Source organism: Vombatus ursinus, unplaced genomic scaffold (genome assembly GCF_900497805.2).
Source record: "Vombatus ursinus unplaced genomic scaffold, bare-nosed wombat genome assembly UNPS02007284.1, whole genome shotgun sequence".
NCBI classification, from domain to species: domain Eukaryota; kingdom Metazoa; phylum Chordata; class Mammalia; order Diprotodontia; family Vombatidae; genus Vombatus; species Vombatus ursinus.
Genome location: NW_020947062.1, coordinates 13,222,625 through 13,248,226, shown reverse-complemented (window position 1 = coordinate 13,248,226; position 25,602 = coordinate 13,222,625). Strand labels below are relative to the sequence as shown.

At 41.8% G+C, this 25,602-nt stretch overlaps 1 protein-coding gene across 1 annotated transcript in view; it reads right to left on the bottom strand.

Moving 5' to 3' along the window:
• Positions 1-25,602, bottom strand: part of KIF26A (kinesin family member 26A) — a 168,760-nt gene that overhangs the window by 48,030 nt on the left and 95,128 nt on the right. Inside the window, exon 4 of the mRNA XM_027849035.1 lies at positions 6,336-6,519. Within this exon, the coding sequence (XP_027704836.1) occupies positions 6,336-6,519 (184 nt within the window). The remainder of the gene's footprint in view (positions 1-6,335; positions 6,520-25,602) is intronic.

The window sequence follows — 25,602 nt, the reverse complement described above, 5'->3', positions numbered from 1 at the left end:
AGGGCAGCCTCCCTCAAATAATCACATCTACGTAAACTTATCTGATTATAGGGTGTATTCTCCCAAGTAGAATGTAAGCTCCTCAAGGACAGGAACTGCTTTTTGTTCAGTCTTTCTATCATTAGTGCCCAGCACAGTGCCTTGCACACAGTAGGTGTTTAATAGATGCTCATTGGAGAAAGTTTTGTGCTGAGGGCAAGGGGTTATTGTTGTTAAGTCCTTTTCTGTCATGTCTGACTCTTCATGACCCCTTTTAGGGTTTTCTTGGCAAAGATACCAAAATAGTTTGCCATCTCTTTCTCCACTTCATTTTACAGATGAGGAAACAGAGACCAATAGGGTTGACTTGCCCAGAGTCACACAGCTACTAAATGTCTAAGGCTGGATTTGAACTCAGGTCTTCCTGCTCCAGGCCGGGCACTCTACCCACTATGGCAAGAAGAAAGGAGAGGCAAAGTATTATCAAAAATTTGGGGAGAATTACCTGCTAGGTAGTGATAGTACTCAGTGACTGTGACTTGGAATTATGACTTGGTGAGCCATGAGAAGGCCATTCTTCTAGACACATGGTCCCCACATGAAGTATATGCTGTGATTTTATTTTTAAACACATAAGACATTCCACTGCAGAATTTTATTGCCAACTCATTGAGGTTTGAGGGGAGAATGTTTTCAGTAAACAAAGTATACCACCATAGCAGAGAATGCAGAATTTTGGGAAAGAAGGAAGACTGTGCCCCAGTGAAGGGCACACTGCATATTCCAATGATCTGTTCTATGTGAATTATCAGGCATTTTTCTCACTAATCAAATACATAGGAATTAGAAAGAAGCAATCCCTTGTGGTCAGGAAAACTGCCTGGAACATCATCCCCACATGCTTTAGCTGGGTTGTCACAGGGAGTGGGGGAAGAGATGGGGGGAGAGAAGGGAGGCCTTGCCCCTCCTAACCACAAGCTCTGAACCCTAGAACCTCAAGGAGAGGCTCACAGCTGGCTTGGAAGCCATCAAAGAAACCCATCACCGACACAGATGCTGCTGAGGGGACCACAAATTCCTGCAGAGCCTGGCATCTGGAACCCAGAGCGGCCAAGCTGGTTGGTGGCCAACACACACGTCATTATGAGCCTTCTCTGATCCCTCCCTGCAGTCCCTTTAAGTAATGACCTTTAATGCATTGATCAAGCATGTGCTAGTTAACTATGTTTGTCTTGTCCCCTTATTAATCTGTGAGCCACCTGAAGGCATTACCCATGTCTTACCTAAAACTTGTATCTCCCCTACCACAGCCCAGAGCTCTATACACAGCAAGTTCATTATGGATGAAGGCAGGGCTAGCTCATATATGACTTATCCTTGTATTTCCTCTTGTTGTTTTTGAGTTGTTTCAGTCATATCCAACTCTCCATGACTCCATTTGGGGTTTTCTTAGCAAAGATACTGGAGTGGTTTGCCATTTCCTTCTCCAGCTCATTTTACAGATGAGGAAACTGAGGCAAACAGGGTTAAGTGACTTGCTCAGGGTCACACGGCTAGTAAGGATGGATCTGAACTCATAAAAGTGAGTCTTCCTGGGTCCAGGCCCTGTGCTCTATTCACTGTAACACCTAGCTGCCTGTAATACTGACTCAAGGCTCTACACATTTTTAAAAGATTCAGATGTGACCTCATTGATGTAAGAAGCTTCTGTGTAAGGAAACTCTCTATATCAACTCCTCTTAGAAGTTAATTGACCTCCCCAAGGCCACACAGTCAATATGTGTCAAGAGACAGAACCTGAACCCAAATCTTCCTGCCTCTGGGGCCCTCTACGACCAGGCTAACACCCCACAAGGGGAGGAGAGGCTGACTTGAAGGGCACGGCCAAGTTAGGCACATCTGTTCATTATTATCCCCTTTGGGAAACTGAGAAGGGGGAGGAGAAAAGGAGATGACAGTGGTTATTCTTATTACCAACGATGATTATATCAGCAAACCTCAGAATATGGGGAAACTGAAAACTCAAACATTATGCCCCATGTGCCTGTTTCCCTGAGTGCTGTTTTCTTACTTTTAATGAGTAGAAAAATGAAAAGCCAACTTTGAAACAAGACAGGCATGTCGACTTCAGAGCACATGTGGAGTCCTGTGTTCGAGTTCTGGCACCACAGTCAGGGAGAATAATGACAACCAGACCTCATCCAGGATGAGGGGACACAGTTGTATCAGGATCAGTTAAGTCACTGAGCATGCACTGAGTGGGGAACAGAAGGCTGAGGGGGAAATGTCTTCAAATGTCAGAAGTGCTGCCTTGTCACAGAGATCTGATTTGTTCTACTTGGCCCTTGGGGGCAGTGTTATGTGGTGCAGTGGATAGAGTGCCAGGCATGGAACCTGGCAGACCTGAGTTCAAATCCAGCTTCAGACACTACCTAGCTGCGTAACCCTGGGCAGGTCACTTAACCCTGCTCGCCTCGGTTTCCTTGTCTGTAAAATGAGCCAGCGAAGGAAATGGCAAACCACTCCAGTATCTTTGCCAAGAAAACACCAAATGGGGTCATGAAGAGTCAGACATGACTGAACAGCTACTTGGTCCTAGGCAATAGAAATAGAAGCAATGCATGAAGGGAAATAGAGAGAGGCTGGTTTCAGATCTAACAATCAGAATTATTCAACAATTTGTATTCCACAAACATTTACTAAGCACATATTGTATGCAGACCTAGTCCTGGAAAATACAACATTTTAATAGGACATGGCCCCTGGCCCTAAAATAATGAAACAGGCTGTCTCAAGAGGTGGGATCACAGGATTTAGAGCTGGAATAGGAGCTAAGTGATAATTTAATATTTTCATCTTACAGATGAGTAGCTCAGTCAGAATTGTTCACAGCCATTAAAAATTAGCACCTGCAAATTGAGAGGATGCCCATCCACTGAGGAATGGCTAGACAAGCTGTAATGTATGATTGGGATGGAATATTATTGCACTATAAGAAATGATGACCAGGATGGTTTCAGAAAATCCTGGGAAGACTTACATAAATTGATGCAAAGTGAAGAGAGCAGCACCAGAAGAACATTCCACATAGTAAGAGCACTATTATAATGTTCAAATGTGAAAAACTTAGCGACTGTCATCAAGACAATGATCTATGACAATGACAAAGGATTCATGATGAAAAATGCTAACCACCTCCAGATAACTGATGAACTCCGAATGCAGATAGAAGCATAATTTTTTCATTTTCTTTTTTCTTGCTTTTTTTTACATGCAACATGGCTAATATGGAAATATGTTTACATGATTTCAAATGTGTAATCCATATCACATTGCTTGGGGGAGGGGCCAGAGAGAGGGAGAGAATTTGGAACTCAAAAATTTTTTAAAGCAAATGTTAAAAATAAATGATTTTTTTAAATTAGCATACACACAAATGCAGACAGATGCATGCACACACACACACAAAGATACCATGACATACACACCCTCACACACTCACAGAGATGCACATGTGCACACACATCCTTCAAACACCAGGACCCACAGGCACCCTCTGTTACTGGAGAGGCTCAAGCAGAGGCTGAATCACCTCTAGTCAGGGAGGCTATGGTAGAAATCCCTGCCTAATGGAAAAAATTAGTGGCATACTGGAAAGATCACTGGATTTTCAGTCATATGAACCGAGTTCAAATTCCAGCTCTGCCACTTAGAAATTGTGTGATTTTAGAGCAAGTCATTTTCCCTTTCTGGGCCTCAGTTTCTTCATCTTTGAAATGAGTGAGGGGTGTAGCAGGTGACCCATGAGTCCTCTTCAGCTCTTATATCTTTTAGTCCCATGAGGACTCTCCCAGTTCTGGGATTTTGTGAGGAACACCAAGACTCCTTCTTCCCCGAGACTGAAGTTGACCCACTACAGTCTCGACACCGGATGAGATTTTACTTTAAGAAGCCAAATGAGGAAGACTACCATCCTCTTTAGTCAGAGCATCCCGCTGAGCCCACAAACGGACCTTTGTGCCCACACTCATGATGACACACAGACATAAAGAGGTAACTGCTCACATAACACACACACACACACACACACACACACACTGGATCCCAATCACCTCTACAGAAGGGTACACAGACATTCAAACACAAACATACACACACACACACCTACACAGAAACTCATATTTAGAGTGGTATTTCTGAACTCACACAGAGAAAGCTCCATCACCACCACCCGTGCAGTTGTATATCCACAGAGAACCTCAGATACACACACAAACCTATACAACCTCCCCACAGAAATGATCACACACCCACAGAAATTCATCTCCACAGAGATTTGAATGTACACTCACAATCACACAGATGAACCCCACATATATACACAAAGACAGACTGATGTGCACACACATACTTTCACGCATATGTTTAAACCCCCAGATCTGCCTCTATCAGAGATGGCCACACATCCCCACATTCTCATACCCATGCACAATCTCTCAAAAGATTCCATATCCATAGAGACGTACAACCATAAAGATGAACATATATACATGAATGCCAATGAATAACACAGAGATGCACATACACTCACACAAAGAAAAAAACAATGCCAAGAAACAGATCCACATGTACACCTTCACACCCAGAGGGAGATGTGTGCACACACAACGCCTCCCCCGTGTAAATTGGCTTGGCTCTGAATAGTTTAGCTCTCCATCGATTTGACTACTTACCTCTTAATTCCCACTCAGGCTTAAAATGCAATGTGATTTTCTCAATTACTATTAAACACTGAGCACCTTAGATTCAGACATAATGCATGGTGGGCATTGTAAGAAGTGCTCTGAAGTGAGAGACAAGGAGACTAGAGTCAAAGTCAGTCAACAAGCATTTATTAATGCACACTGACTCTTGGGATGATGTCACTTCAGTGATCTAAACTCAACCACAAGGAATCTTGTGAGTTGGGGTGAAAGGGGAGGTTGCTGAGAGAAGGGATAGACCCTAGACAGCAATCTCATTTTCTTCTCACTGCCCACAATAATCCAGTCACCTCACTGAACCTCATTTTTTCTCATCTGTGAAATGGGGATAATACTCATAAATATGTCATAGGGTATTGTGAAGAAAGTGCTTTGTAAGTCTTAAAGTGCTATATATAAATGTGGGTGGTTATTAATCTTCCTAATAATAACAATAACAATAATCACACACACAAGCAGTCTCTGCTAGATTAATCTTCCTAATCAGTCACTCTTCCGCTCAAAAACCTTCAATGACTCCTGATTTTCTACTGCTGTCTACAGTGTGGCATAGCCCATGTCTCTAAAGTCCTACCCATCTCCCATACCACCTCTTCATGTTCCTGCAGGTGGCAAGAGAAAACCAACTTGGGATTAACAAGTGTATTAACGAGCAACACAACTCCCCTATAGGTAATTAAAAGCATAATACTATTGATGATATGGATGAGGCCATCTCCCAGCAGTGGTAGAAACAAAGCAGTGAAGGAGAAAGAACACTAAACAGGGATACTGATGTGGGTTTAAATACTGGCTCTATCCTTTAGTAGCTGTGTGACCCAAGGCAGGTCACTTCACTTTCTGTGCCTCAGTTTCCCTGCTCATAAAATAGGGATTATAACATTTGTCCTGCCCTCCCCCTTCAAGTTGTTGTGAAGATCAAGTATACTGATGGCTTTGTCATTTCTTAGGGATTATTATTTATTAAGAGACCAAGAGGAAAGTCTCTAGCACCCAGAGCAACTCTATTATGGAGGATTTACAGAAGACGTGTCCAAGAATGGAAGGTTCAGGATGACAGGTTCAAGAGAAGCTACAAACCTACCACAGTGGAGAGAACATCCACACTGAATAGTCACAGAGTCAGGTCATTGAGTCTAACTCCCTCATTTTACAGATGAGGAAACTGAGACCCAGAGAGGTTAAGAGACTTGCTTAGGTTCACCCAGCTAGTAAGCACCGAGACAGGATTCAAACTGAGGGTCTTCTTGACTCCAAGTCTAGAACCCTACCTTAGCATCATGGGTTTAGAGAAAGAAGGAAACTTAGAAGCCCTTAAGTCCACCCCCTTTCATTTTACAGATGAGGAAACTGAGACCCAGAGAGATTGTGTGATTTATCTGGGGCCACATGATAATAAGGGGAAGAGCTAGAATTTGAACCCAGGTCTTCTGACCCCAAATCCAGAATTTTTTTTTTAATCTTGTGATCCTGTCCCTTGGATCCATCCAAGCATCAAAGAATCTATAGTTCACTCCAATAGCCCTTACACACTCAGAGCTTTGCCACACACCCCCAAACCTGGCTCAAATCTGCATGAGTCTGCAGGCTTACCTTCCCAACGCCCGGGTTCTCCTTGGCTTTGGCCACTGATCTCAGTAGGCAGGGGGGCGCGGGTGGAGGGCTGAGCTGCAGCACACCACTAAAGTTTGTCCCGTAAATGGAAAAGTCATGTGCAGGGGTTAAGGGTGGGTGGGGCTTCTTCTTCTTGGAGGCCAGGTTGAGCTTCTGGGCTGCTCTGTAAGGAGAAATGGGGGGGCGGAGGGGAGAGAGAGAGAGAGAGAGAGATATTACGTTACATTCCATCCCATTTCTGCAATTGAAACAGGCAAAACAGATGTGTGCTGTCCCTGCTGCCTGCTTAGCAAATCAAGTCATTCCATTCTAATCAGATTTCATAAGGACACACCATCAGGAGACTAATAGAGGAAAATATGGACAGAAATATGGCTGGCAAGATAGTCTCTTAATTTCTCTCCCAGCAGAGTTTCAATTATACAGAAACTTTTTTTTTTTCTGGCCACTTGGCAGTTGAGTTGAAGGCTATGGAAATCTCACTGACATCATCAATTACTGAAATCAGTCCCTTGTCACTTGGCTGGACCAGATGGGTTTTCCTGGTACTAGTGTTTGAGAAAGTGATATCCTGGGATCTAACAAATTACTCTGCAAAAGAAGGCATTTCTTTACATTGCAAAACATCTCCAGCTGTTTTTAGCGAAATTAACTTAAAATAAACTTGGCTTCTCATTGCCCAGAAGGTAAAATGCCAAGTCCCTAGATTGGCATTCAAGGCCTTTCATTGCCTGGTACCAACCTACATTTTGAGCCCTATCTTGTTTCCTACACTTTGCATCCCAATCAAACTGAATTATTACTAACTTTTTCTTGTTCTCATCTTTCCTTCTCCTGCCCATGCCCACCACAGAGACCATATCTTATATAAACTTTCTATCTCCACGCTTTATTCATAGCATGGGCTTATTACATTTTTCTGAATGAAGGAATGAGTATTTGGGGAGAAAGCCTTTGGATGAATTCTAGACATTTGGGGCTCGAAACCCCAAAGGCAGTTCTTGCAGATTTATGCTTGACAGAAGAGGTTTGGATGGAAAGCATCACTGAAAAATTAAAGAATGAGGAATGAACACACCTGCCACTCGTACATCGAAAACTGCCCCCTCTGAGCTAATTTCCAGATGAAATTAGTTCAACTAGTGAGAATTCAGCGTGACGTTGTGGAATTCATATGAAAATCAAGAAGAAAGTGAGAGACCTCTGAGCAGAGAAAGCAAGTGGTCCCAAGTACCTGCCCTAAGCTCATGCACGCTACTCACAGGAGAGAGGGGGCCGAAGGCTTTACTCAGAGATCATTTACTTTCATTTTACCGTAATTCTTACTGAACTGGACTCCTTGGGTTCCTAGGACCACAGAAAATGAGAAACAGATGTTTAGAAAATCATAGGATTAGGAGTCCGGAGAAGCCTTATAGATTAGCTAATTCCTCAGCAGGATTTAGAGAAGCTATGATTTGCCCATGGTCACACAGGTAGTATGTAACCAATCCAGGATTCAAATCCAGTCTTCTGATTCCAAAGTCAGAGCTCTCACCATTACACCATACTGCCCATAAGAAGCAGGCACAGTAAGAGTAGTGGGGGTAGGGTCAGCCTGACACTGAAGAAAGAGACAAAAGAACTATAAATAGCAGACACAAGAATGCAAAAGGCCCAGCCATCTGGAGACATTTAGTGTCCAGGGAAACAGTCCCCCAAGCTCCAAGAGGCCCACAGGGGTATTTCTGCATTCCAGTAACTGGTGCTTCTAATAATGACTCTGATGAGCCATGCAGCAAAACATATAATGTTTGTATGTAATGATCAAAGGATCATAGAATTTAAAGCAGAAAAAAATAATCTTAGAATTGTAGAAATAAGAAACTTTGGAGATCATCTAGTACAGAGGTTATCAAATTTTTCAGGGGTGAGATACAGGAAGGGCTCACAACACAGTACCATTCTTTGCTGCAAAGAATTAAGGTATGTTGGGGGCAGCTAGGTGAACACTCACTAGCTGTGTGACTCTGGGCAAGTCACTTAATCCCAATTGCCTCACCAGACCAAAAAAAAAAAGAATTAAAGTATACAGATTATATACATTGGTAAAACAATGGGGGAGTAGCATGCTAGTTCTACAAAATTTAGGCTACACCTGGAAAAACTCACTGCTATAGAAAACTCTTTGAGAACCATGGATTGAGTCCTTACATTCATTTTACAGATGGGGAAACTGATGCCCAGAGAATTCAAGTGACTTGTTCAAGATCCTACAGGTAGAAGTTGGAAAGCCAGCTCTCAAACCCAGGTCTTCTGAATTCAAATCTAATGCTTTTCCTACCATACTACACTGTTTCGCATATGTTGTACTTTCTACTTTTCAATGTATATTCACATATATTAGCTTGTATCTTCAAAAATAACAATAAAAATAATAATATGAAAGAATAGTTACAGGATATCAACTTGTTCCATGATCATTTCTATCTGAGCCCCATCCAAAAAAAAAAATGAGAAGATTAAGTTTATGATGGATGAAGAATGGTGATGATGGAGGAGCCCATGGGATGGCAAAGATCCAAGTGTGGAACCTAAAGATCCTCCGCATGACCTCAGTCAAAGGCATATCAACAAAGTATCATAGAATATGACTGAGTCATCTGCATCTGTGGAAATGGGGAGGTTTATGATTGGCAATTCAGGAGCAAATCACTGCTACCCAAAATTATAGAAGGCTTATCCTTAAGAGTTACAGACTTAGCGGTAGATGTAGGTTATGCAAAGAAGCACCTACCACATACCTAGCAAGACACGACCCATGGGCTAGAATTACACATCAGAGACTCATAATTTTTATAGACTGACAGTCAGTAAATACTCATACTTATAAATACAGACCTCAAAATACACTCGAGAACTCAACCAATAAATCGTGTTCATGATCTCCAAGATATATGGAACAAAGAGCTTTCAAAATCTAGAGATCTAGCAGAAGATGTCAAAATCAGGTACATGAGGTACACACCATTCCTGTTTGTCTTGTCTGCTGCGGGTGTTGTACACCAAGGATGCTTTCAGTGTACTCTTACTCAACTACAAAAGGTAGTTACTTTATCCCCTCGTGTAATGATCAGTAGAATATTAAATATGAAAGAAGAATAATAGGTTAGAGACCTATCTTAGGACCATTTCTATCTGAATGCTGTTAATGAATGAATGAAGAGATAGATGATGATTATGATGGAGGAGGAGGAATAGAAAAAGAAAGGAAAAAAGAAGGAAGAGAAACAGTGTAATCAATAGAGAATGGCCTCAGAGTCAGGAAGACCTCAGTTCCAGTCTCACCTCCCACAGATCCTGGCTGTGTGACCCAAAGCAGATCTCAGGGCCCAGAGCAACCCTCTAGGGACCAAGAGCTGCAGATCTGGATTGGCAGATGATGTTCATAGCCCTCATTTGGAGTTTTCTTGGAAAAGTGGTTTGCCATTTCCTTCTCCAGGAATGGAGAAGCAAATGGGGTTAAGTGACTTGCCCAGGGTCACACAGCTAGTGCCTTAGGTCAGATTTGAACTCACAAAAATGAAGTCTCTCTGACTTCAGGCCCAGAGCTTTATCCACTGCATCACGTAGCTGCCCTGATCTACATTGGTAGAAACGGTTTACTCACCCACTTGCCCTTGCAAATGAAACCATGGTCTGCGCAAAATTATCATTGCTGTTGTTGTTGATATATTATCATGCAAATCTTAAGATGCTATATAAAAGTGAAAAGTATTTTTATGTAGTCTCATCTGATTAAATAAGATCAAGCAAATTTATAGGGTAGAAGGAGATAGCATTATCCACATTTGACCAGCAGGAATGTCTGATTTGTTTTAGAAAGATTCCCATTCTAGGTGGTTAAAAAAAACTTTTTGAGCTCTAGTGCATAAAAGGGATGATCCACAAACTTGGGTCTCCATTAAGATTCACCTCCCAATAAGCTCAATTAGGTGAGGACTAAGTCTTGCAGCTAAATGTTACATCTCCCCTCCTGAGTCTCAGTTTCCTCATCTGTTAAAAGGAATGCATTGAACCAGATGACTTCTGAGGTCTCAGCCAACTCTTGATCTACAATCCTAGGAGCGCTATCCTCGACAACACACAACCTCTCTTTAAAGGAGTATATAATTGTGGGCCATTATTCAATTTCCACATTCTAAAGCTCTTTCCAGGTCTGGAATTCTATGCTGTGATCCTACATTCTCAAGTCTCTTCTAGCTCTGACACTCCACGTTCTATGTTCTATGTTCTAAAGTCCCTTCTAGCTCCAACATTCTCTGTTCTATGGTCTAAGGTCCCTTCCAGCTCTCATGATCTAGGGCTCATTATCTATTGGGGGTCAGAAAAGAACAAAGTTTTCAACCACTCTACACAGTGTCAATGTTTAATAATCAGGTATCAAAGTGAAATGAATTTCAAAAGGAGAGGAAGGAAACAAACATTATTTATTTGTTTGCTTTTTAAATTTTTTGGTGAGGCAATTGGGGTTAAGTGACTTGCCTGTGGTCATACAGCTAGGGTCAAGTGTCTGAGGCCAGATTTGAACTCAGGTCCTCCTAACTCCAGGGCTGATGCTCTATCCACTGTGCCACAAACATTATTTATTAAGCACCTGCCCCACAAACATTATTTATTAAGCATCTACTATGTGTTAAGTGCTTTATAAACATTATCTTATTTGATCCTCCCAACAACCCTGTGAGGTAGGTGCCATTATTATCCCCATTTTACAGTTGAGGAAACAGAGGCAGGCAAAGTTCAAATGAATTGCCCAGGGTAATACAGCTAGTAAATATCTAAGGTCAGATTTGAACTCAGGTCTTCCTGACTCCAGGCTCAGCCCTTTATCCACTGTGCTACCCAAAGACAAACTATTATTGATTTATCTTAGAAGAACAGTGCGTTGTGAGAGGCACTGCAGCATAGCAGCAAGACTTATCTGATTAAATAAGATCAACAATAAGAAGGAAAATTAGGTTTGAATATCAGTTCCAACACTTGCTAGCCATGTGACCCTAGCGAAATCATTTCCCTTCACTGAACCTGTTTCTTCAACTAAAAGGGAGTGTAATAATAACTCCCATCACTTTCTTCATTGGGTTGTTTTTAGGCTGATTTCCAGATACGCTGATTTCCAGCTCAGCACATGAGAACTCAAGTCCTAGCACTGTGAAACTCGTGGGAGAACCAGGGAGAAAGCAAGAGACTTCTGAGCAGAGAAGGCTGACAGGCTTGTTGGGAGGAAAATACTTGATTTAAAAAAAAAAAAAAAGGAATGAGAAAAGCCATCAGCAAATCTCACTTATCTCTCTGAGAATCAGTATCCTCATTTGTCAAATGGGGAGAATCAATCATATCCATAATAAGGAAGGCTGTATGGTTCAGTGGGAAAAAAAACAAAGGATGTAGAGTCAAGGGACCTGAGTTCAAATCCTACCTCTGCCTTTTACTATCTTTGTGGGCTTGAACATTTCATTCCACTGAGCCTGTCGAATGAAAAGCTTGGGGTTACATGATCTCCAAGGTCCCTTCCCTCTAAACTCTATAATCCTTACAGGGTTTCTTGAGAAAACACTTTTTTAACTTTACGGTATTATAGAAATGAACTGTTATTATTATTTTCTGGAGTACCCTTATGATTCAACCCACTCTTCATTCCCCAGGATCTCCAGGTGCAGAATTAAAAGATAACTAATTACTATTTGGACAAAAAAAATGCTCTGCCCAAATCCAAGAACAAGTTCACCCTGGAAGTCGGAGGTAACAACTGATGATGCTCTCCTGGCATTCTTCATTTACCATCAACAATGTTATTGTAATTATTACCACATTACCAACTACTTCCTCATTCTTGGGGGACAGGCATTGGCCAATACCTCCCAATAAGGACTGGGCATCCTGGATTTAATTCAACCTTAAAGTCCCTATGCCCACCCCTTAACTATCCAAGAGCTTTTGGAAAGGTGAACATCTTGGGAATTAAGAATATAGAATATTTGCAGGTAATCTACAGAACAAATAAAGAAGTGATCTAAGGCCCTTTGGGGCAGCTGGGTGGCACAATGGATAGAGTGCCTGGCCTGGAGTGAGGAAGATTCATCTTCCTGAGTTCAAATCTGGCCTCAGACACTTAGTAGCTGTGTGACCCCGGGGCAAGTCACTTAACCCTGTTTGTCTCAGTTTCCTCATCTGTAAAATGATCAGGAGAACGAAATGGCAAACCATTCCAGTATCTCTGCCAAGGAAACCCCAAATGGGGTTACAAAGAATTGGACATGATTGAAATAACTGAACAGTAATGACAACAACTGAGGACCTTGGGCATATTTGGAAGAATGCCAATGAGTAAAGTCGATGGTTTTCTGCTCAGCAGATTCTCAGAAAGGGAGTTTAGTATTCATCAGGCTTATGACTATTTGATCTCAAGCAACTCTCTCCCTGCTCTGGGTCTCAAGTCTCGCCATCTACAAAACCAAGAGGTTAGACTAGATATGAGAAATGTAGTGGAAGACCATGGTACTCAGCTAAAATATATGGGTTCAAAAACTGGCTCTGCTAACTCGAGGAAGTCACTTCTCCCTCTTTGAGACTCACTTTCCACAAATGCCAGGTAAAGGGAGTTGGATTAGATTATCCTAAGATTCCTTCCAACTCTAAAATTCTACTTTCTCAAGTCCCTCCCAATTCTGGAATTCTATACTATATTGTGCTCTATGTCCTCAAAGATCCCTTCTGGCTCTGACATGTTCTGTTTCATGTTCTAAAATCTCTTTCAGCTCACAGCATTGTAGTGAAGTGGGATCAAATCAAAGGATCCCTCCCAGCTGCATATTGGCTTAGAAAACTACAAGTTAATATTATCTATGTTGTACTGTATTTTTATTTATCTTGTTAAACATTTCCCAACTACATTTTAATCTGGTTTGGCCCCACTGGGGAGTTTTCCTGGCCATGAGTTTAGTACCAGTGGAGCTGGGTTTGAAAATCACCTCAAACATTTAGAAGCTGAGTGACTCTGGAAAAGTCACCTAACTTACTTAAGCCTCAGTTTCTTCATCTGTACAACAGGAATCATCATAATACCTACTGCACAAGCTTGTTGTGGAACTAATGAGAAAACATCCATAAAGCATTTTGAAATCCTTCTTTTTCCCTCCCAGATTCACAGTGAGGAAACTCCTTCTACTGTAGCATATCTGCAGATTTTCTGAAGCATGTATCCTTTGAGGAGAATAGACTGGGGCACTGAGGGATTATTAAATGACTTATCCAAGGTCACATAGCCAGTATATGCCAGAGGAAAGATTTGAAGCCAGGTATTAATGATGATGGAGCTAGCTGTCTCGAGACGCAGCATAGCACAGTGCCAATACACAATGGAAGAAAGGAAGGAAGGAGGGAGAGAAGGAAAGAAGGAAGGAAGGAAGGAAAGAAAGAAAGAAAGAAGGATAGTATAGCATTGGAGCCAGGGGAGGCGAATTAAAATCTTATCTCTGATGTTTTCAATTTATGCGACCTTGGGCAAATCTCCCTGAGTCTCAGTTTCCTCATTTGTAAAAGAAAGAGGTTGAACTAGATGACCTCTGAGTTCTCTTCCAGCTCTTGATCTACAATCGTGGGAGCTCACACAATCTCTTTTTAAAGTACTGTATAAATATGGGCAATTATTCAATTTCCACATTTGAAAGCTCTTTCCAGTTCTGGCATTCTATGCTGTCATCCTAGGTTCTCAAGTCCCTTCCAGCTCTGATACTCTATGTTCTATGTTCTATGGTCCCCTCCAGATCTCATGTTCTATGATTCATTCTCTCCTTGAGGTCAGAAAAGGACTAAGATTTTCTTTCCGGGATGGTCCTGACGGACTCTCATGGTCTCTACCAGCCTGCCAAATGGCTCCATGATTTTCTATTTCCCATTTCCCTTGATGTCTACTCATCCTCAGACCTCTCAGTTCTAAAGGACTTGCCTCCCTCTTCCTCTCTTCCCAAAGACTGTTATTTATTTAGTCTGCCAAACAAAACCCTTGGAGTGGAACCACACCTTGGACTCTCAGGCCATGAGCCCCATCTCCCCTTCCAATTAAACCTTCCGCAGAACATCTCTATATTATCTGCCTCCCTTGCTGTGAGATCTACCGCCTGCATTTTGCTTAACTCCTTTTCTCTTTAATAGGAGTTGTCTTTTAAGATACTCCAGGGACATCCTTCCTCATAGCGAGGTGTCATAGCAGAAAATAAAAGTAATCTACGACACATTTAGGGGCACTCAAATATAACGGCGACAAGGGACAGGCCCTAACCCGCTCCTCTGAACAATCCACAGATTATAGAGGATTCATGGGGCTGCCCAGCAGGCCTACCCGAAGTTCAATTACCCTGTGCATAGGACCAGGAGATCAGGCTTGCCTAGGGCTGGATCTAAGTACATAAACAAATATTCACCCCTGGAGAATGGCGTGGGGAGGGGGGGAAGGGACTGGAGGGGTGGGATAGAGAGAGAAAGGAAGATGGGAAGACCAGTTGTCATAGCTGTAAACGTTCTAAGTGGTGACACTGTTGAAAGAATACAATGGAATGCCACCTTACACATAGGATCACAGGAAAACATAGAATCAGAGACCTAAGTCTAGAAGGGAATAAGAGGACACATATTTCCCCAGCCCTTTGTTTTACAGGTAAGGAAACCGAATCCCAGGGAGGTTAAATTACTTGCTCAGTGTAATATAAGTAGCAGAACCCTGCTATGTGTGTGTATGTACCTATGTTGTCTCCCCTCATTAGAAAGTGAGCTCTTTGGAAGTAAGAACTGTCTTCCTTTTCTATGTGTATCCCCAGAGCTTGGCACATAGTAAGTGCTTTGGAAATGCTTTTTTCTTGCCAAGTAGGGAAGAAGGAAACAAATATTTATTAAGCACCTACTATGTGCCAGGCACTGTGCTAAGTGCTTTACAATTATTATCTTATTTGATCCTCACAATAACTCTAGGAGGTAGGAGTTATTGCTATCTCTATGTTACAGTTGAGGAAACTGAGGCAATTAGAAGTTAGTTGCCCAGGGTCACACAGCTAGCAAGTATCTGAAGCCAGGTTTCAACTTAGATCTTCCTGATCTCAGATCCAGTATTCTATCCATTGTACCAAGTAGCAGAGCCAGGATTCTAAGTGAGGCCCCATAACTCCTCATTCAGCACACTGCTGGCTCTATGTAGAGACAGCTATATAATTTTCCATGTGTTTCCCATTTTTCTTAGAACTTCAAAACAACCCTAGGAAGTAGGTGACATTACACTGTCTTTTTCAGGAGAAGGAACTGAACAGATATATAGGCAGACAAAAAGACATACAGACAGCCTGACAGAAAGGTAGCGAGAAAGAGAAAGGTAAAAAAAGACAGAAGGAGAGATGGATAGAGAGATAGAGCACAGAGAGGGCAGACAATATCTTGAGCAAGCCCTCTCTCCTCCCAGGGCCTTGGGTGCCATTAACAAAGAGCAGTTCATGTTTAAATAGCACTGTAAGGTTCGCATTGTGTTTAATAGACATTCTCCCATGGACCCCTCATACCAAGGTACCTGTAAAATTGAGTGTTTTCAAGGCTGGAAACCCCAAGGGTTTGAAATCCATCTCAGCTGCTTACATTACCTTCCCTGTCTTCTCTTCTCCAGGCTAAATATCTCCAGTTCCTTCACTTGATCCTTTCACGACTGTCTTCAATGCCTTCAACATTCTGGTTGCCCTGCTCTAGAATCTCAAGGTTTTTCCATTTCCATGCTACAGAGTACTGCCCAGAACTAAAGACAATACTCCATGTATAGCATGACTAGGATAGAATGCAGTGATATTAAAACCCACCTTGTTCTGGACATTTCTTTCTCCCTTAAGGCACCTAGAAGCATTTACTTTTTCTGGTTTCCATGTCATATTGTTGACTCAATCTTGAGGTTGCAGGCCATTAAAACATGCAGATCTTTTTTCCCACAAAGGGAATGACCCTTGCCCTTAAAATGGCAGGACATTATTGGCTAACTGGAAGTTGATAGCCAAGATAATTAAGGAGATAGTGTGCCAAGATCTGGTAGATAACGATTGCTGAGCCACTGTCAGTAATGTTGGAAAAATGGTGGCGAATGGGAGAGATACCACAAGACTGGAGAAGGGCCAATGTTGTCTTGATTGTCAAAAAAGGAAAGAGGGAAGAGTTGGTAACCTATAGGTCAGTTAACTTGACTTCAATTCCTGGGAAATTTTTAGGAAGGATCATTACAAGATGGTTGATAAACATCTAGGAAGGAAAGCAATGATAACAAAAAGCCAGCACAGACTCATCAAGAAAGGCCAAGCCAAATTAATCTCATTTCCTTTCTTGATAGGGTTACTATTTTGTTGTTGTTCAGTCATGTCTGACTTTCTGTGATCCCATTTGGGGTTTTCTTGGCAAAGACAGTGGAGTGGTTTGCCACTTCCTTCTCCAGCTCATTTTCCAGATGAGGAAACTGAGGTAAACAGGGTTAAGTGACTTGCCCAGGGTGGCAGAGTTAGTAAGTGTCTGAGGCCAAATTTGAACTCAGGTCCTCCTGACTCCAGGGCCAGAGCTCTATCCATTGTGCCATCTAGCTGTCCCGGAGTTACTGTACTGATAGACTGAGAGAATGCTATGGATATAATTACCTAGGTTTTAGCAAAGCTTCGATAAAGTATCTCATACTATTCTTATGGAGAAAATGAGAATACAATTAGATAAATTCAGAACTGATTGGATAACTGGACTCAAAGACTCATTGTTAATGGTTCCAAATCAATGTGGCAGGAGGTCTCTAGTGGGGTGTTCTAAGACCTTCTCCAGGCCCCAGACTGTTTAGCATTTTTATCCGTGACTAGAGATAAAGGCATAGATGACATACTCATGGATGATGAAAAGCTAACTGAGGAAAAGCTAGCAAACCAAGTGAAATTCACTAGGGATCATGTAAAATCTCACTTGAATTTAAAAAAAAATCAAGTTTGCAAGTAGAAGATAGGGAAGGCATGGTTAGACATCAATTTGACTGAGAAATTTGTTGTTGTTCAGTTAGTTTTTCGGTCATGTCCAACTCTTTGTGACCCCATTTGAGGTTTTCTTGGCAAAGATACTGGCGTGGTTCACCATTTCCTTCTTCAGCTCATTTTACAGGTGAGGAAACTGAGGTAAATAGGATTAAGTGACATGCCCACGGTCACAAAGCTAGTAAGTGTCTGAGGCCAAATTTGAACTCAGTTCCTCCTGACTCCAGGCCAGGGGCTTCATCCACTGTGTCACCTAGCTGCCCTGGGGGTTTTACTGGACATCAAGTTCAATATGAGTCAGCAATGTTCTGCAGCAATTAAAAAAGCTAATTCAATCTTAGACTACATTAAGAGAGAAATATGGGAATGACAGCAACCCTCTACTCAGCCCTTATCAGTCCTCATCTGGAGAATTATATTAAATTCTGGGGGCCATAGCTTAAGGAGAACCTTAGATTCAGTGTCTAGCCACAAAGATCCGCAAAAGGACCTCCCTTCCTTTCTCTACCAACACCCCCTCCCACCTTCAACCCTACAGTTAATGGAGTGAGTCTCAGTCAGAAGAGGAAGTGAAAAATTCCAAACACAGAGAGCCCTTTCCTAAAGACCAGGCAACACCTGGTGTTTTAAGAAGCAACAGAAACCTGAGGCCTCAGGCCCTTAGCTATCCCAATTCCATGTATCTTCTTGACAGGAGCCAGCCCTCCCCCTGATATCAGGCCTCTGCCCTGTGGCTGAAACTCTGATTCTGCTCCCCTACAAACACACCTTCCTGTCCTCCCTGCCATTTTTGCAACTCTGGAAAGTCCACTTGGAAGAGAGGGGAAACGTTATCTCTTACAGCTCTCTCCCCCCTCCCTCTTAGAAACTGCTTGGGTCACTTCCTTCTGCCCATCTCCTCCTCCCCCGAATTAATCACTGGTGTCAATGTCTCTCCTCATAATCAGGGAGGAGGCCCCTGGGTTTGTTTACAGAAGGAACGAGGCCTCTCTGGACTGAAACTGCTTGTCTGTCGTCTGTCCATCAGAGGATCTGGCCAGTTGGTTTCACTCAGGCCTCCCCTGGCTGGCAAACCTCCTCCCCCATGAGCAGGGTTGAGGGGGAAGTCTGAAACAATAGCATTCAGGCCTCTCCCTTTCAGGCCTCAGCCCCTGGGGGAAAGTGGTCAGCCCAGAGAGAGGACCAAGCCTGAGACACCCTCCATAGGACTCCTCCTCTAGGAACCCAAAGCCACAAAACTATAGAATCTCAAAACCATAGTTGGAAGGGACCTCAGAGGGCAACTATTCCAAGTCATAATTGAATAGGCATCCCTTCTACCATATCCTAACAGATGGAGAAACTGAGACCCAGGGAAGTGACTTGTTGAAGATCAAAGTGACCTGATGGTCGAAGTGACATTAGAACCTAGGAATCATTGGATCAATATCATTTATAAAAGATACCTGCTTGCACACCCCCAGAGATGGGGAGCTCATTGTGTGACCTTGGACAAGACACCCCTTCTGGGACTCAGTTTCCTCTTCTATAAAGTAAGGGAATAGACTGAGTAATGGTTATCAAAGTGTGATCATCAGACTATTGGGGAGTCCCTGAGACACTTTCACAGGGTTGTTGAGGTCAAAACTATCATCATAATAATACTAAGACATTATTTGCCTATTAAAATAGCCCTCTCTTTTCCAACTACATGTTATTTCAAATTTATCCTGTATATATACAAAACTGTGTGCATGCTCTCTCCCTCATTAGAATGAGCTCCTTGAGGGCATGCGCTGTCTTTGACCTTTTTCTATATCCCCAGTGCTTAATACAGTGCCTGGCATATAGTAGATGCTTAATAAAAGCTGACTGACTGACTGACTACCTGTATCAAGGCCAGATTTTCTTCACATACTTCAACATATCACAACAGACTGACTACAGAAACAGATATTAGAACGCAGCTGTCTTCTATTAAGCCAAACATTAAGAGATTTGCAAAAATTTGTAAAACGATGCCACTTTTCTCACTAAATATTTTTTTGTTTTGGAAGTTGTTTTTCATAAAAATGTGTTATTTATGTTAACATGTAGTCAGTTTATTATTATTTTAAATGAATAAATTCATTTCTATTTCTTTTTAAATGAATAAATGTTTATCAGTTTTGATTTCTAATACGGTAATCATCAATAGATAATCCACAAACCCAAAGACTTTTTGAGGCCCTCAATTTTTAAGAGGGGGTCCTGAGATGAAAAAGTTTGAGAACCGCCAGACAAGACAAACTTTGAGGTTCCTTCCAGCTCTGAATCTATTTTCCTGAGGCAACTCACTCCAATTTTGAACAAATCTGATTGTTAGGAAGTTTTTTTTTCTTACTTTGAGCCAGAATCTTAATCTCTGCAACTATCTTTTTGCTCTTCATCCTGCCCTCTAAAATCAGGCAGAACAAATCTGATCCTATTTCCCTGTGAAAACTTTTTTGTTCAGTCATGTCTGACTCATCATGACTCTATTTGGGGTTTTCTTGGCAAAGATACTGGAATGGTTTGCCATTTTCTTTTCCAGCTGATCTTATAGATGAGGGAAACTGAGGCAAACAGGGTTAGATGACTTGCCCAGGGTCACACAGCTAGTAAGTTTCTGAGCCCAGATTTGAATTCAGGAAAATGAGTCTTCCTGACTCCATGCCACCCAGCTTCTCTGAAAACTTTTAAGATAGTTGAAGAAAGTTATTCCATTCCTCCAAGTCTTCTCTTTTCTAAGTTAAATATCTCCAATTTCTCTAACTGATCTTCACATAGTACAATCACCAGTCCATTCACCATCCTGGTTCTCCTCCTCTGGACAGTGCCTTCACCTGTATTCAGGTTAGATTCAGTTACTCCTCAGTTTCCTTAACTTTAAAACAAGGGGCCTGAACTAAATAACTTTTGAGGTCCCTTCGAGGTCTAATATATGAGCCTAAAGTCAAGGAGAAGTTAGAGAAAAGTAAAGGCACAGAGCTTTCATTGATACCCAAGGGTGTGCTAGTAAATGTTTAACAACCAGGCTCTCTGAGAGGGAAAACATAAGCACATACTTTTAACTTTAATCTGCATTTTGAACCTTCTCAAGTCTAGACAATCAACAAAACAATAAGTCAGCCCGAAAAATTGAAAACTGAGGGAATACCATCAATTGCGGAATGATTGAACAAGTTGTAGTATATGAATGTAATGGAATACTATTGTGCAATAAGAAATGATGAGCAGGCAGATTTCAGAAAAACCTGGAATGACTTACATGAACTGATGCAAAGTGAAATGAGCAAAAACATTGTACACAGTAACAGCAACATTATGTGATGATCAGCTGTGAATGACTTAGCTCTTCTCAGCAACACAATGATCTAAGACAATCACAAAAGACTCATGATGGAAAATACTATCTACCTCCAGAGAAAGAACTGAGGGACTCTGAATGCAGATTGAAGCATACTATTTTCACTTTCTTCATTTTTTTCATGTTTTTTTTCTTTTAGTCTGTTTCTTACTTCATAACTGTAACTAATATGGAAATATATTTACATGATTTCACATATAAAACCTATATTAAATTGCTTACCATTTTAGGAAGGTAGAAAGTGGAGGGGGCAATTTGGAACTGAAAATTTTGTAAGAATGAATGCTAACAAGTATCTTTACATATAACTAGAAAAAATAAAATATTATTAAATATTTTTTAAAATAAATCCAGCCTGGATTTGTAATTATTATAGTTTCCTGAAGTATAAATTCTTACAATGAACATTCAGCAATAGTCTCTCCACCAGAAGATCTGGCTCCCCGCACAAGCCACGTGGCCAGTGAGATGGACATTAGTTTAGCAAAAGAGAAGCCAGAAACAAGACTGAGTGATGGAAAAGAGAGTGACCAGGAGGAAGGTAACAACTGAGCCAGGCCTTAAAAGGAAAAAAGGATTTCCACAGGAGATGAGGAGAAGGAATGTGTTGAGGACATGGGGAAAGTGTGTGTGAATCCATAGAGGTAGAGGAGGGAGGGTCAAGATTGTGGGGGAAAAATTGTCTGATTTGGCTGGGATGTAAAAGTGTGTGAAATGAGGCAATGAAGGTAGGTTAAGGCAAGATTTTGTTGAATCTTCCATATGAGGTATAAGATGAGTACACAGAAAATTATAACACTTCATAGAATCAAGAGCTATCAGGGACCTTAGAGATCACCTGACCCAATGGACTCCAAACTTTTTGATCACACACCCCAATTATCAAAAAAATGTTTTGCACAAACACCCCAATATTATTCTATTGACTTATTTATAAATTATATACATGTATGATTGTACTAATAATTAAGGACAGTATGAAACTTGCACAAAATAGAAATTAAAAAGTTAAGACAAAAATGAAAAACAATATCTGATCATAGAGGCAACAGGGAGTCACTGATAATGGAAATGACATGGTTAGACTTGAATTTTAAGAAAATCACTTTGGCAGCTATGTGGAACATGATTAGAGAAGGGAGAATAAATTGACACAAGGAAACCTAGTAGAAAGTCATTGAAACAGTGAGAGATAATGAGGTCCTGAGCTAGCAGCTAGATGGTACAGTGAATAGAGCATTGGGCTTGGAGTCAGGAAGACTTGAGTTCAAATCCAGCCTCAGAAATTTTCTAGCTGTGTGATCTGGGGCAAGTCACTTAACCTCTGTTTGCCACTGGAGAAGGAAATGGCAAATCACTCTAGTATCTTTGCCAAGAAAAACCCCATGGACAGAGATGGGGTCACGAAGAGTCGGACACAACTGAAACTACTGAACAACAACAGAGAGGAATCAGATGTAAGTGCTGTTATGAGGGTACAAAATGACAAGATTTGACAATTTCATGATGTGGGATTAGAGCTCAGTAGAGAAATTAGGGGTATATATATATATATATAGAGAGAGAGAGAGAGAGAGAGAGAGAGAGAGAGGCTGAGCTAGGATGCGCAGTGGGTACAGCACCAGCCCTGGAGTCAGGAGCACCTGAGTTCAAAACCAGCCTCAGACACTACCTGTGTGACCCTGGCAAGTCACTTAACCCCGATTGCCTCAAATAAATAAATCTACATGTGACCTTATAGAGATGACAATTAAACCCATGGGGACTGATGGGGTCACCAAATGAAAGAACGTATACAAAGAAGAGAATTGTGCCCAAGACAGAGCCTTGAGGTGTACCCCCAGTTAGGGAGGGTGCATTGAGCTGAGGCCATGAGGCTCCCTATCAACTGAAGGGAAGGTTCAGTCAGGGTAGAAATAGCAAGTGTGCAAGCACACATTACAAAGAACTCAATTGCACGGTCTGTGATCACAAAATCATAATAAGATTTAGGGCTTGGAGCTTGGTTCATTAAAACCCCTCATTTTGCAGATGAGGAAATAGAGAAAGGAAATGACTTGCCCAAGATTAACCAAGTAATAAATAAATGGCTGGGCTCAGATTAAGCTCAAATTCACTCAGGTCCAGATTCCAAGTCCAGTGCTCTATTGTATCACGCTGGCTCTCACTAAATCTGTATTACAACAAAGGGAAATATTTTGCCTTTTCAGAAAAAAAAAATAGAAACAAGGTTTTGTTTTTTAAAAAGAAGTAATTTCACAGACAGTTGGCCTTGATGGGTTAAGTAAGGTATTTAATTATGCTAAAAAGAGATCTAAAATGCGGTGTTACAATCTGATGGGTCACTGAGCTGCAAACACAACACTTCCTAATTGGGCCTTGTAATGGGTCTAATGGACCAGAACAGCATCCCATCCTCCATGCAGAGATGAGGAGGCAGGCACCACAGTCTAACCACAAGAGGAGACTAACTGTATTCAAGCCAGACCTCGGCGGCAGCTCCACAGGGAGAAGTTGGTATGTCTAGAACAGGAAAGATGTCCTAGGCAGGCTGGAGCAGGGACATAGTAAAATGCTCAAGGCAAGAGGCCAAAGGCTAGTCAGGGACCCAGAGTTAGGACACAGGCCAGGGGTTCAGAAGGCAGGGAATAAGAAGCAAGGATCTGTCATTGTTCAAGCATTTTCAGTCGTGTCTGACTCTTCATGACCCCATTTTGGCAAAGATACTGGAGTAGTTTGCCATTTCCTTCTCCAGCTCATTTTTACAGATGAGGAAACTGAGGCAAATAGGGTTAAGTGACCTGCTCAGGGTCACACAGCTAGAAAGTATCTGAGACTAGATTTGACCTCAGGAAGATGAATCTTCCTGATTCCAGGCCAGCTCTCTATCCACTATGCCACATAGCTGCCCAAAGTAATGACTAAGGTTTATCAAATAACTGTGGTCAGGAACAGACAAGGAGTCACCAACTGTAAACAGCATCCTATAACATCCTATATATAATGGGTATTCAATAAATAACAATCCCCATTGCTATGGTGCTTCTAGCCTTACACAGCATTTCTGTCATAAGAGATTTTTTTTAACTTTCTCGTAACAGGTTAATGCAAATATTACCATCCTCTTTTACAATTAAGAAAATCAAGTTTCAGAGTTCTTCAGGGTCATACATTTGGTATTAGAAGCATGACTAGAACCCAGATTTTCAGGCTCTTTATGCCACACTGCCTCACAATCAATGGTTTTGTTGATTTTGGCAATGATGAGAAACAAGGAATCAGGAGGTCCCCAGATTCTAATCTATTCTAATCAACAAACCTTTACCAAACACCTTTTTGGTTCCAGGCCTTGACTTTAAAATCTATGAGAAAGGATGGTCCATTCCTAATAACTATCTGTTTAAAAAAAAAAAAGGTCCCTCCCTTACCTCTACCTCTGTATAAATCAAAGCCTCATCTCTCACTCCCACTCCCATTTTCATATCTCCCCTCATTGACTGACCCTCACAATTTAACACTTTATTATAGACTTTCTTGTTCACTTACTTGTATGTGTTTTCCCCCAATTCCCCACCCCACCCCCTCCAATTAGATCATAAACTCCACGTGGTTGGGGATCACCTCTTCTTCCTCTATCTTGTCCCCACCCCCATCCCACCTCTTGGTGCCTAGCAGGCATATATATAAGACACTCTAGGGTATTTAGAAAAACAAAATAACAAAGCAGTGGGTTCCAATACAGGTTCCTCTCTTTATTAGCTATATGACTGAATAAGTCATTTCATACCTTTAAACCTCAGTTTCCCTCTCTGTAAATTAGGGATAGTAGTCCCTATCTGGCAGAGGCTCAAATGAGCTAGATGTTAGACCCTGGGCCAAGTCACTTCCTCCCCAAGCTTGAGTTTTCTCTCCTGTCAAGTGAGAGGGCTGAACCAGAAATCTCTAAGTTCCCTTTTGCCCTTAAAATCTCATGAGTCATAGAGATAAGGGATGTATAAACAGTTACCACAATAAGAAAGGCAGGGCAGTTAAGGCCACTGAGAAAGGAGGTGGCACTCTCACAGACAGCCCTGAAAAGGGGCTACCCTCCCTCCCCAGTTTGGGACTGCAGGGGGGATAATGCTCAACTTTTGGCCCTCTATACAGCAAGGAAGGAAAGGAAGGGAACAAGCATTTATATATAATAGCACCAGGCACCGTGCTAAGCTTATATAAATGTTATCTCATTTAATCCTCACAACAAACCTGAAAGGGAGGTGCTATCATTACCTCCATTTTATAATTGAGGAAACTTAGATGGAGATTAAGTGACTTGCTCAGGGTCACCTAGCCAGTAAGTGTCTGAGGCTGAATTTGAATTCAGGACTTCCTGAGTTCAAATCTGGCCTCCGACACTTATTAGCTGTGTGACCCTAGGCACCTATTCCTTTTTGCCTCACTTTCCTCATCTGTAAAACGAACTGAAGAAGAACATGGCAAATCACTCCAGTATCTTTGCTAAGAAAATCCCAAATGAGGTCAAGAAGAGTCAGACATGTGAAAATGACTGAATAACCACTTTGTGACTCTTGAGCCCCATACTCTATCCACTGTGCCACCTAGTCACCTCAGGTACAGGAGGTGCAGAGCTGACTTTTATTGAAGGAAGGTTAAAAGAGAACTAAATGAAACCTGTTCAAGGCAGAGCAGAATAGCCCTGGGGGCATTTGGTTTTCCTGGCTAGCTTTCCTCCTGGTCTGTGCTTGTGTTTCTTTGTGGGTGTGTGGGTGTGTGTGTGTGTGTGTGTGTGTGTGTGTGTGTGTGTGTGTGTGTG